The sequence below is a fragment of the Nipponia nippon genome, unplaced genomic scaffold (assembly GCF_047370975.1).
Source record: "Nipponia nippon isolate SJK-2023a ecotype South Korea unplaced genomic scaffold, ASM4737097v1 scaffold_3, whole genome shotgun sequence".
NCBI lineage: Eukaryota > Metazoa > Chordata > Aves > Pelecaniformes > Threskiornithidae > Nipponia > Nipponia nippon.
Window position 1 is genome coordinate 77,211,751 of NW_028262347.1, and position 12,343 is coordinate 77,224,093.

The 12,343-nt window shown below is 37.3% G+C and overlaps 1 protein-coding gene across 1 annotated transcript in view; it reads right to left on the reverse strand.

Annotated features, from left to right (window-relative positions):
* The window catches only part of EFCAB6 (EF-hand calcium binding domain 6), a 108,916-nt gene that overhangs the window by 68,588 nt on the left and 27,985 nt on the right, over positions 1 to 12,343 (reverse strand). The window contains 2 exon segments of the mRNA XM_087766019.1: positions 5,183 to 5,300; positions 10,850 to 10,998. Coding sequence (XP_087622145.1) covers positions 5,183 to 5,300; positions 10,850 to 10,998 — 267 coding nt within the window.

Below are 12,343 nucleotides of genomic sequence, written 5' to 3' on the forward strand. Positions count from 1 at the left end.
TCAGCTCTCAGGGAGAATCTTTATCCAGGGTCTGATGTCCTGTCACATTGTCATGCCAATGGATACTCATCTGGACTGTAAGGTAATAGGCTATGGATGTGCTCATGCAACAGAATCAGGGTATTTTTATTTTGCTATGCTTAAGGCATATTTTTTTTCTCAGTTCCCATGGCAAGTAATATCCATAATTTATGTAGGAGAGTTTTAAACATGGGTTTATACCAACTCTTTTCTATGACTGTCTATTGCATTTTATAATTTTAAATTTGTTCCTGAACTTTTACTTTTTTTTTTAATTGTTTCTTTATTTTCTCTAAAGAAACCTGAGGAAAGATAATGGGGGGGAAAGAAGAAGAAAGAGTGGAATAAAGGCTGTGGAACAATAACAGAAAAATTAGGAGTAAATAGTTCCTTCAGTGATTCAGTTTTCCTGGCTAAGCACTAGACAAATATCTTTCTGTTCATAAAATTCACCCTAAGAAAATTCTGTTTCCCTTTAGTCCCCCACAGAGATCCAGGGTGGCAGTAATAATATAGAGGATGAGCAATTATTTACTTCATCAGTTGGTCTGGGAAATACTTTAAAGTTTTGCAATCAAAAGATAATGGTCTTGTGAAACTACTATCTGGTATTTGAATTTTCTTTAGAGACAGTTGTCACTGCATTAAATCATATGGAAGCAAAACCTGATAATATACCTACCTCCCCCAGTAAATAAGCTTGGGAATCTGGCACCGAAGCTACAAAGACAGCCTGTACTTCACAAGAACCCATTGTGCAGAATGACTAGATCTTACCCATGAAGATGAAATATCTGTTACAATAAAAATAAATTACATTTTGTTCAAACCTTAGATAATATGAGAAAGTTAAGATATACTACATCAGGATTTATGAAGCAGAATGCATTTGCTTATTTGGCCACCTTGCAATTTTAATTTTATTTGTTTGAAAGGATTTAATTTTACTGCCCAGATCATTATCTAAGTCAGTCCAGCATCAGTGATGTGACTGGGGATGCGTTGGTCTATTCCAACAAAAAAATCATGATGTTATGTATAAATATAAACCATTCTTACATGTATTTCTTTCACTGTGGGAGCCTCTAGATGTTGGGCATTAAATAGTTCTTTCTTCAGCCTGTCTTTCTGCCATCTCGAATACTTCTGCCTTAGTTAACAATTTCATTCAGTAATGTTCCAGTTCAGTAAATGAATTAAAATCATATAGTAAAGTGCTTTACTGAATCATGGCCTGAATGCTGTAGGCATTATTATTATCTACTGCAATGTATGAAACTGATTTCTTTTCCTATAAATTGCTGGGTGAATTCTTTCTTTTTGTGGTCATATATTTATGTATATAGATGAAATACTCCAGAGCTAAAAAGAACAGTTTTTATGTAATTATATTAGAAAGGAACCGTGATATATCATCTATATAAAACCATCTAATAAAAAATGCCAATACTACTTCTGAAGATATCCCCAGTGCTCCTTTGCTTGTGTCAACCAGACTGAGAGCTTTAATTTTTTCAGTCTATTATTTGCTCATTCAATTCAGAAATACAGAGTCTACAATTTAAGAAGTGCAATATGTAGCAAATCAAAGTAATAAAAAAATCCAGGTTGTCCAAGGGTTGATCACAAAGTCCAGTGCATGGGACATACATATCATGACATTCTATCAAAACTTACAGAAAGGCATTTTAGCATAGTTCTGTACATCGTGAGGGCCACAGAGCTGGTAAGGATAGACAGTTCTTTATCAAAAGGTCATATTCCAGAACTAAACACAAAAAGGTAATCCAAAGTCTAGAAAAAGTCAGATGAAGTTACTTTTGAAACTGGAGTGAACTACGCAACAGTAGGCTCAACATTGTCAGTGTCACACACAAGTTGCCGTCTACCTGTCAGATGACGAACTGCAAACAGAAACCTTTTACAAATACCTGATAGCACTCTCTGTTTATAGTGTATTATATGAGCTTATAATAATTACTGCACTGTTCTGATTCTCATTAACTTTACCTATCATACTGATTTTATCCCTTCATCAAAAGAGATTTGCCTTGTCTGTATTTCTCCTGTGTGCACAGGGACCATGGGGATGTATATTCATTGCTAGGCAGTGTATTTGGACCTACACACTTATGACATCCTCCTTGTCCAAAACGCTGTATCTTGGATTAAGGTGTAGCCTTATCTTGCACATATTAATGCCTATCTTTAATTTAAATGTCAATCACAACTAATTGGTCTCCTTTAGCATGTAACATTAAATAGGTATTCATGTTCTGTAGTATTTTTGTAGTGTTTTATATCTTCTGTATAATGTTAAAACCATTAACTCTGTTCCTTTAAACCTTTTACAATGCCGGGAACTCTCTGAAGTTTACCTGATGCCAGATTTCAGCACAGGACAGAAAACATTTCAGTTTCTCTTAGGAATCTGATGCATTTAAGTAGGAACTTGAGTTAGGAGACTTTCCCATACTACTTGAATTCCTTGCCCTGAGATGAACACTCTCTTTTTGAAAGAGACTAAAATAAAACCAATTAAATAATGCAGGTGAAAAATTACAACTTGATACTGCAATTCTAAATTTCTAAATTTGCAGGAGACACAACAACATGACTCTGAAAGAACTATGATATCACATCTCCAGATGGCACAAATGCCAATGCTTTAGGTGACTGGCACACCACATGTGATCAAGAACAAGAACTGTCAATGCACTCCACATAATGGAATGTATAAAAATAAGGATATATAGATAATTTCTAATTTTAAAAAAGTTTAACTAATTTATACTGAGTATTGGCTCAAATTATTTTTAATGCCTTTTTGGTTTTGTGTTTCAGAATATATGGAGAAACTTTTCTGAAAACATTCTAGGAGGCTAGAGAAGTTGTTTTATTGCTAATTCCTTGGTGTTGAAACACTTGTATAATTATTTTTTCCTAGGATCTGAGTTTTAAAGTAAATCACAAAATATTGCAAGACTCACAAAAGAACAAATGGTGCTTCACCCATCCTTTTATAAAACATCAATCTGATTCAACATTTTAAAGTCAAATTTATAGTATAGTTACAGGGAACATTATATTTCTAGCTTGCACATTAGAAAGCACTGCTACTAGGTTGGGAATTTGTTCTCAGAATATGGATTAACAGGTAGGGACCAGTAGCATTTTAGATTCCAACACATCAAGAACATTTCAGAAAAAAAAATCAGGTGGAAGAAAAAGGGAGCAGGCGGTTGCTTGTGTGCTGGGCAGTGACATGATGAAGCATGCTGCATGGATCTATTAAAAACTTTTAGATAATAACATGAATATATTTAAGTCCTGGAGCAGAAGACATTCAAGTTCAAATCTATTTCTATCTCCTGAAAAAAAAAAAAAAAAAAAGGCAAGAAACTTACTTTTATTAACTCTAAGACATGAAAGAATGTCTTTACTTGGTTTACATGGGTTTTTCATAATAGCAGAAAACCCACTCACACAGTTACATAAATATTTAGGAATGTTACAAATTCACGCACGTTTAGACATTAATAATGGGTTCACTGGTGAGATCACTGCTCTGTTGAACTATCACATACAGCAGCTGAGCAGGAGAATAGTATTTGCTAAAATGTTACTATGCAGACCCTAGTGTGAAAAGAAAATATGACATCCAAGAAGACTTTTCTTGTGTTGATCACATGAGACTGAACATTTTTCATAGTATTACTTCTGCATTAAGTGTCAAAGCCAGTAGGTATTGCATTTCATTTTACCAATAAGGAAATCAGCTTTTCTGGGAGCTGCCACACTGGATGATAGACTGTGGTAGGCAACAAGAGGAGGTGATCCACCTGGGCCCAGAGACAGCCCTGAGCAGGAGGAAGAGTGAGGAGAGGCAACACAGAGCCAGGTTTGGAGATGAACCCTGCATAATCAGGATATAATGCCCAACACTGAGATAACCAACGGTACCAGTCAACACAGGGATGTCAACAACTGCAAATTAACGCATCTGGATCCCTCTCTTGGAAGTAGCAACTAACAGGGCTGCCCAGGACTCTGACAGAGGCAAAATGGGCAGCGGGGCCCTGCCTGTTGTCCTGGGACAGTCTGCTGCCCGAGGAAACGGTATACCTTACTTATGCCCAGTGGCGTGCCATTTTGACTAAGAAATGAGAACACTACAGATGCAAATGGCAGATATCAAACAAGTGTGATCGATAACAGACCCAGATAACAGAAACCTTCAAATGTAATTATAGATAATAACTCATTCTCAAGAAGGTCTCTTTCTAATGAGGTCTTGCAGGGGCTGATTTTTAGCCCTGTGCTATACATTCTTCTAATGCACACAGGTACATATATGTACATGTGTGTGTTTATAAACAGAGTAAACACAGATCTCTCTCTCTTTATGTATATTTATATACATATATAAATAGACATGTGTACAAATAACCTGAAAAAAACCGAAAAACTTTAAAACATCAGATGACCATAGATAACTGAAAGACAAATGGAATGGTAAAATGACAAAGCGAAGAAACCACTGACACAGCATGTCTGGGAAGAATAAGCACAAGCAAAGAATAAGCTTCCTACATTGAGAAATGGGGAAAATATGCCAGAATAGAAGTGGAATCTTAATTATAAGAAGCAGTTACTCCTAAAGATTTGCAGGTCATAATATATAATCAAAGCATAAATAAATTGCCAGATTGATGTTAGGCATAAGGGACTCGGGCAATCCTTGGATGTAGAAACGGGATCACTTAGCAGTATCTGGAAAGTTATTTATTTTTCTGGTACCAGTGCAACTTCTATGAAAGCACCAATTCTCATTTCTGCTGTAACATTTCATGAAACACACAGAAAAACTAGCAGGGTTTCAAAGGCAGCCACAGGGATGATTAAAGAACTGGCCAATATAACTTCAGTGATATTGTAGGAGGTCAATAATTTCTGTTTATCAGAGAGGTTGTTACAGATTATTTAGTCCCCGGCTGCACATATCTATGTTAAAGAAACTTGAAAAAACAGACTCTGCATGCTGCTGTAAAAGAAAACAAAGACTGGCAACCACCAGATTACTTTGAAGCAAATATGAGACACAAATGTTTAGCTGTAAGAGTAATTAACCAAAGCAACACCTAAAAATAATTGCTCTTACTTCATCAAGCATAAGGAATGCCTGCTTTAAAGAGGGATAAGCATCTTGGATGTATCTGCACAGCTTCTGAACAACAGTATCACTGGAGAAAGCTTCATCTCCTCTAGCTGGATTTACTCTGCAAGAGCAAAAAAGACAGTCTTTGCAATGCTTTCATGTCTCACCCTCTTTTGCTCACTATGTTCTTCTCAGAGCAGGAAGAATAAATCACCTCATTATGACTCAGGGTTTGATAGGATTTAAAATAAGAGTGCACTTAGAGAAAGCATTGCCAAAAGATTTTTTAACCAAATTTAATCAAGGGTGACCATCAAGTGGATACGCTTCTCATCTCCACTAAATATGTATACCACAGGTTACTCACATAAAAAAGGAACTTCCTACTTACTTATGTTTTTTTTCTCATAGGAATTGTCTGCCTATTTTCAAAGGTGCTCCCAGGATCCCGGAATTTTTCTAAAAATTGTTGCCAAGAAATTTTACCTGTGGCTCTCAGTCCGAAACTGATTTTATAAAAGAAAACAGTTTTAAAAGATTTTCTTATAAAAACACTCTAAATTCCAAGAAGAATTTCGAGTTAGAACATCACATCATCATTATAAAATCAATGTGTGCAACATTCATAATTAGAGTAAGCTTGCATAGCTTTTCTTTGTTACTAAATATGTAAACTGAGTCGACTTATTTTCTCAATTCCAAATGTCTAGCTGTGGAAGAACTAGACCCCAAGCGAGACTTCATGTAACCAAATGTACATGCCTGCACCTGAGCAAGTCAGTCTAAGTTCCCTTTATAGTCATCGGAGAGAAACAGGCACTTTGAAGACAGGATTCATCTCATCCTAAAGTAGGCATCTAAAACTGGCTAGATGAATCCTGCCCGTTGTTTCTCTCCAGTGACTATAAAATGGAGTCTAGGAGGAGCAGTTCAAGTGTAGACGTTCAGATTACAGATGTCTAGAATGAGATAGTATTTAATGCATCCCTTCTCATTAGTTACACATAACAGTAGAGAAAATAACAAGGGGAAATAGTATGTTGGGTTTTTAAACGTTATGATGTTCATTGTATCCAAATTTGAAAACTTCTAAAGTACTGGAAGTGTTAAGCTATGTTAAAAATCCTGGGAAGTTAACTACTATCATATTCCATGAATAATTACTTTAAAATCAATAAGGACCTGATCCCATGACCCCCCAAACCATTGGCATGTCTCCTGTTCAGTTTCAATGGTACTGCAGAAAGCTCCAATGAGCATGGCTAAACACACTCCTACTTGAGATGATGCTTTGTAGGCAATTACATCCTTCACATACTATCCGAAACATGCTGACTCGCTACTCTAGTCATCTCAGAAAAGCTTTTAAAACTCCTAATGCTCCTTAAAATGGTGGCAGATGGTGTTTAGAGCATTTGCTAATGCAGGATGCATAGGACAAAGCTAAAAAACTACCAAATGCAGTCAGAGGTATGCAAGACTTCCTGGATCTTTTACAAAAAACCTCCAGTTTTTGGACTATCCAGCAGTTTCTCAAGCTCAGCCAACAAAGCTGAAAACCAAAAATTACAAGAATCACAGCATTCTGGCTTTGGTCAACCGCAACCTGACAGCACAGGGTATTTAATGGGCAGGGAGGGAACCTGACTTTTTACAGTGGTCCTGCCTGTGAGTAGCACGCACGCACGCACCACAGCTCAGTGGCTCAAGGGCTGAGCATCTCCCACTGCACAAGCAGCACAATTGCACCAGAGCCCAGAAGAGGGGCTGGGAAGGGCCAAGCACCAGACACTGAAGGTAAATGAAGACAGAGGCAGTGCTAGCATTCAGATTTCACCAGGGGAGCCATTTCATTCCCTGCAGGGAAAGCCTTTGCCAACAATACTATTGAGGGATGGGTTATTAAAAAAAGCTGTGGGAAGGACAGATATTTCATATCTGATTATTGTCTTGGATAAATGAATATGAAACAAACAGTAGGAAATAACAGATGATCTTTAAAATTAAGGCCAAGATAACAACTGTTATTTTGAGCCCCCAACTGAGAGCCCTTCACACTCAAATGTCTATGGTCTACTAAATCACTCAAATCGCACTGTAGAGAGCAATTCTGCACTGAAAATGAGCAACCAGCCAAAGCTGCGTCAATCAGAGCAACAGATCTCTCCACTTCCATCTCCTTGCTCAGAAGCCCTACAGTCGCCTCTCAGACTTCAGCATTGACAGTTGCCAAAATCCTGGGAGGTGAAGGGACCTGAGGAAGAAATACTGATGCAGATGTGTGAAGGTCTGGCATTACTAGCTACGATTTGTGGTGCCATTGATCAGTCCACAAGGTGCAGTGGTTTTTCCCTGTTCTGAAAATGAGTAACGGATTATGAAGCTCTTCCAGTTCTGCCTGTGGCTGGCCAACACAGCACTTTTCTCTTGCAGGTTTTGTCATGGAAAGAGATGAATCAGGCCCTCACAGGGGCCGGAGCAGGGTGAGGGGGAGGAACGCCCCAGCATTAAGTTTTGTGGATCAAATTGAAGAAAACCTTATTTAGACAAAGCTAAATCTGCGGGAATAAAAACTGAGGAAGGACTTCGGAGTATTTTTTTAATTTCAAAACAATCCCTCTTTATAATACTGGCCCTCAGATTTCAAGCTGTGCTAGAAGGGCAATAAGTACAATGTTTAGATGCCATAGGTAGAATAACTGAGGCATAGAAAGATCATTCCAGTGCAGGGCCAGAAAAAATGCCTGTCTTTTGTGACTGGTAATCCAGCATTTTATCTACTATAGTAGGCCAGCTAACTTATTAAAGTAATAAAACTAAATTCTGCATGGCTTTTTGGAAGTATGCTTATGGTTATGTCCAAGTAGAAAAGAGTATACTTCCAAAAGAATTGACTGATTAGAGCTGTAACAACATGGATACCTGGTAAAACCATGTGATTTATCATCTCATAGTGATCCTTTACAAAATACTACCCATTGAGAAATTTTTAACCATCAGTGCCTCAGCATCTGATACTTTTATACAAATCATAAATTAAAGAAACAAAGCATGAGGGTAATACAAAAAGTTTAAAACTACCCCTGCTGCTGAAAACTGTCCTTGTGTTTTTAACTGATATTATGTTCACCAAAGTCTTGATCAACTGAGCACAATGATTTACCTCATATCACAAATAAAAGTCACCAATTAGAAAACCCGGCAGCCACCAGAAAAGGGTCTTAGAAGTCAGGCCCTCTGTTGGCAAAGCCTTCATACTGGTCATGTATGATTTGCTCCCAGCTGTCAACAAGAATACCCTTCCCTCACACCCTTCAACCTGTGAAGGGACACAATCCACAGCAAAGCTCCAAAACATGACCAAAATATTTCTCACACTGGAATGCTGAAATACTGTGAAATTAATTCCTTCAGTTTATGCAACTCTTCATATAACCTCAAGTTCACGATGTTTTACTTGTTAGTGAAAGAATTTTCAAGAGTAGAAGTGATGGAATTCAGGGAATTTGGGACTCAGACGAGTGATGTCCTTTGAATGAAGTACACCTCAACGGTCTGCCTCTGATGTATTTGATCTTGCTGCAGTGGGGACATATACTGAGAGATAAGTGTGTGGGTAATCTGGTCCTAAACCAGTCAAGGATGAAATCCTAGCTGAAGTGTAAGGCAAAATTGCATCAACTTCAATGGGCCCTGAATTTTATATCAGGAGCCCATGAGATGTAAATACCTCAAAAAACCATAAAATGCTGTCATGTATTATTTCTTATAAACAACTCCCTGGCACATCTCATGTCATATTATTTAAACAGAATCTTAAAAACCTTGAAATCATGTCCCTTGCCCATCAATTACTATTACATTTATTATCAGCTACAATGAAGTTACTTCATTATTAGAATTAGATGACTATGAGGAACTTTTGCTGTTGTTCCATTCACCTGGTGGAGCTTTTGAATTACATTATCTGAGAAATATCACCTACGAGATATGGCATACATAGGCTTGAACATTTCTGTTTACAGCATCATTAAAATGTCACTATATTTTTCAAATGCTAGAGAAAGCTCCAGTGGAAGAATACATGCAGAAATCTTTCCATTATGCAACTGTTCTTAAGAACAAGATTTACTTTAAGATTTAAACTAGCAAGTGACATGAATTGAAAAAAAAAACTATAATAGCAATTTTTTGACAAAGTAATAGTTGATCATTGTTATATCACACTGTGAATGACTAGAAGCAAATCAGATTTATCTGCTGAATGCACAAAGCAATATGGTTACTGCAGATGACACTCTCATACAGCACCTGCTGCTGTAAAACGTATATCTGCACTGAGCTCTTTACAGCTAACTAGTGCATATAAAGAAAAAAATAACTCAACAGATTATTTACATGGATGATTCTATTCTTCCAACAATTTAAATAGATAAACTATGAATTGTGGAATCATTAAGCAGTAACGCATGATCTGCTTACTGGCCTCCTCACACTGTATGATTTGGGTGCCTTGTCCTGTTGTTGTAAGCTTAAGCGATATTTTGGAGTAAAAATGCTGTGTAAGAGTTAAGTTGTTCTTCCATTCTCTTTGACTGGCCATATGCCCTTGGCACTGTTGCCAACAAGTATAAAGTATATTCTGGCAGTTTTCTTCTCACAGTTTTTGGTTTCTGAGTACAAAAGATTAATCATGAGAGACCCTGGTCTAGATTTAACCAAAAGCCAAAAAACATCCATTCCTGTGATATTTTGGCTTTAAAAAGGAAATATGAGTTTAGGAAGCTAGTCAGCATATGCTGAAGTGATCATGTCCAGGAAATCACATTTTGGAAAATGTCGTGTGGCCTAAACTCTGTCTGCTGAGATCCTTGAGGCTGGGCTTGCAAATGTTTTCTATCCATTTATCTTCTATACACTATACCGCCCACAAGATGATTTGAGTTTTGGTCACAATACTACAAAGATGCCTGTTTAAAGTAAAATAGTACATTGACTTGAATCCAGTAGCTGGCATGATTTCTCAACCTTGACAGCAGTTCCAATAAAAATATTTATAAGGTCAAAACCCAAGTTCAAAAGATTTTTTCCTTATTTTAGCTTAAATTCACATTTCCAGGTATGAAATTGCTTTATTATGCAGCACAGAAGTGTCCCTTCAGTTATCTTTTCCAGTGACTGACAATGAGCGGTGCAGAGTGAAAGCTTTCAGCATTAGTTCATTCATTCCCTTTAGTTTCACTTCTTCCTCTTTTCCTTGCCACACCAGCATATTTAAAAGGGAGAGGCTTGTGGAGTCACACTGTCACCATGCAAATATGGTTCTAGCAGTCACGAAGCTGCTCTTCCAGCAAATTCACACCATCCCACATCACTAGTCATTTGAATGCAAGACAGTAATGCTCCCTTTCGGAAATTAAATACAAATTTATGAGCAAACAGAACTAAGAAAGCAGTAACTTAAAGCTTCGACTCCATTAAACCTATGTACCTTACTGCAAAAAACTTGGTTTTATACCCAGCTATATCAGCTTTTACATACTGTGTCATACATACTGCAACATAGGCACAAGTAAGATGAATTAATGATGGCAGTCACAAAAAGCAATAATAAAGTTATAAGGCAGCAGCACTAAAAAATGTCCCCTAAGAAAATAATATGATTCTTACCTATTCATTAGCTCTTGAAAAGTTTCATTTGGCAAAGGAAATATAAAGCCATTTATGACTGACTTCAAGTAATCCAAAGACACAAATCCACTCCGACTGACATCAATTGCTCTGAAGGCTTTTTCAATGTCCTGGTAGGCTGAACACAGCTGTAATGAATACAATTTATAGTGTTTTGTTCAGAAAAATCAAGTTCATGAAGCTTTTAAAACAATAATGCATTTTTTACAAGACCTTTTCAAATGTTCTTCTCTGTGAACTGATCAAATAGGTTACCCTGGCATGCTCTGACCGTCAGATGTTTAATTAATAAGCTCACTACAAAACAGTATTCCCAATCACACACTCTCAAATGACAAGTCAGACAAGTTTCTCAAATAATAACTGCCTCAAAATTCAGAGCTAAAAATACTTAGTGGATCACCCTGCTTGATAACACCTGTCTTAATGTAACTTTAAAACCATCCATGGCATAACCTAATATCAAAGTTCCCTTAATTAAAATGGGTCATTAGCACAATGAATACTGGAAAATGTTAGAAGACATGGAATAGTTAACCTAGCTGTTGTATAAACATATCACACATTTCTTTCTTTGGTTATTTTTTTAATTCATGGGCTGTTGCAAAGGAGCTATGTGGATGTGTTTTTGCTTATGGGACTTGTACAATGCCTGAAAGTTGACTTACTGCAGATTTTGATAAGGCTCATGAAACAATAGGAAGACTGGCTTGTTTTTCCGAAATGTTAGCTCACACCGGGTTGTTGAATACTGCAAGCATCCCTGAGGCTTTTCTCCCCCTGCCATTTTTTGACAAGTACCCCATCTGCTTCTAAGCTGATTATTGTTCATTCAAAACTGCTGAAATCACAGTGTAAAGATAATGTATAGAAAGCCCAAAATAAACATCAAGGACTGGGAGGCCTTGTAAGGTGAGACGCACTGTGCTTCCAATCCAGGCCTTGACCTCCATATCAAAGATATACAAAATGAAAAAGGGTCAAGATGTTGAATGTCCCCGTAGCCTTGTTTGTCCCTCCTCTTCTGTCTTTTCAAGGCTGAGAAAGCACAGTTACAGGTCTGTGTAATTGAGTTTGTAATAGAATATGCAGTCTTAATGCACAGTATCAGCTTCTCTTTTCCTTGAGAGTCAGGATTTTCACGACAGGAAGGCACAAGAGTTAGCGTTGGAAAAATTTGTTTCTTTTCACCTTACCATAAAGCAGGTGGAACACAGTTACGTTCCATCATCACAATCCTCAGCCTTCTTCAGTTAAGATCACATCTAAGGGCACGTGGAGAGGTCATTTGCCATGTCTATTCCAGTTCCGCTCTCTATTCTAAGCTTGCCACCACGTATAAAAAATGTGTTTCTGCAGTAGCACCTATCCACTAATAATTTATTTCACACAGGTCAGAAAATAATTGTCAGACAACGGTAACTAGTCATTACTCAGTGTAATTCATTACTTACTTTGATCTGACAGTAGTCT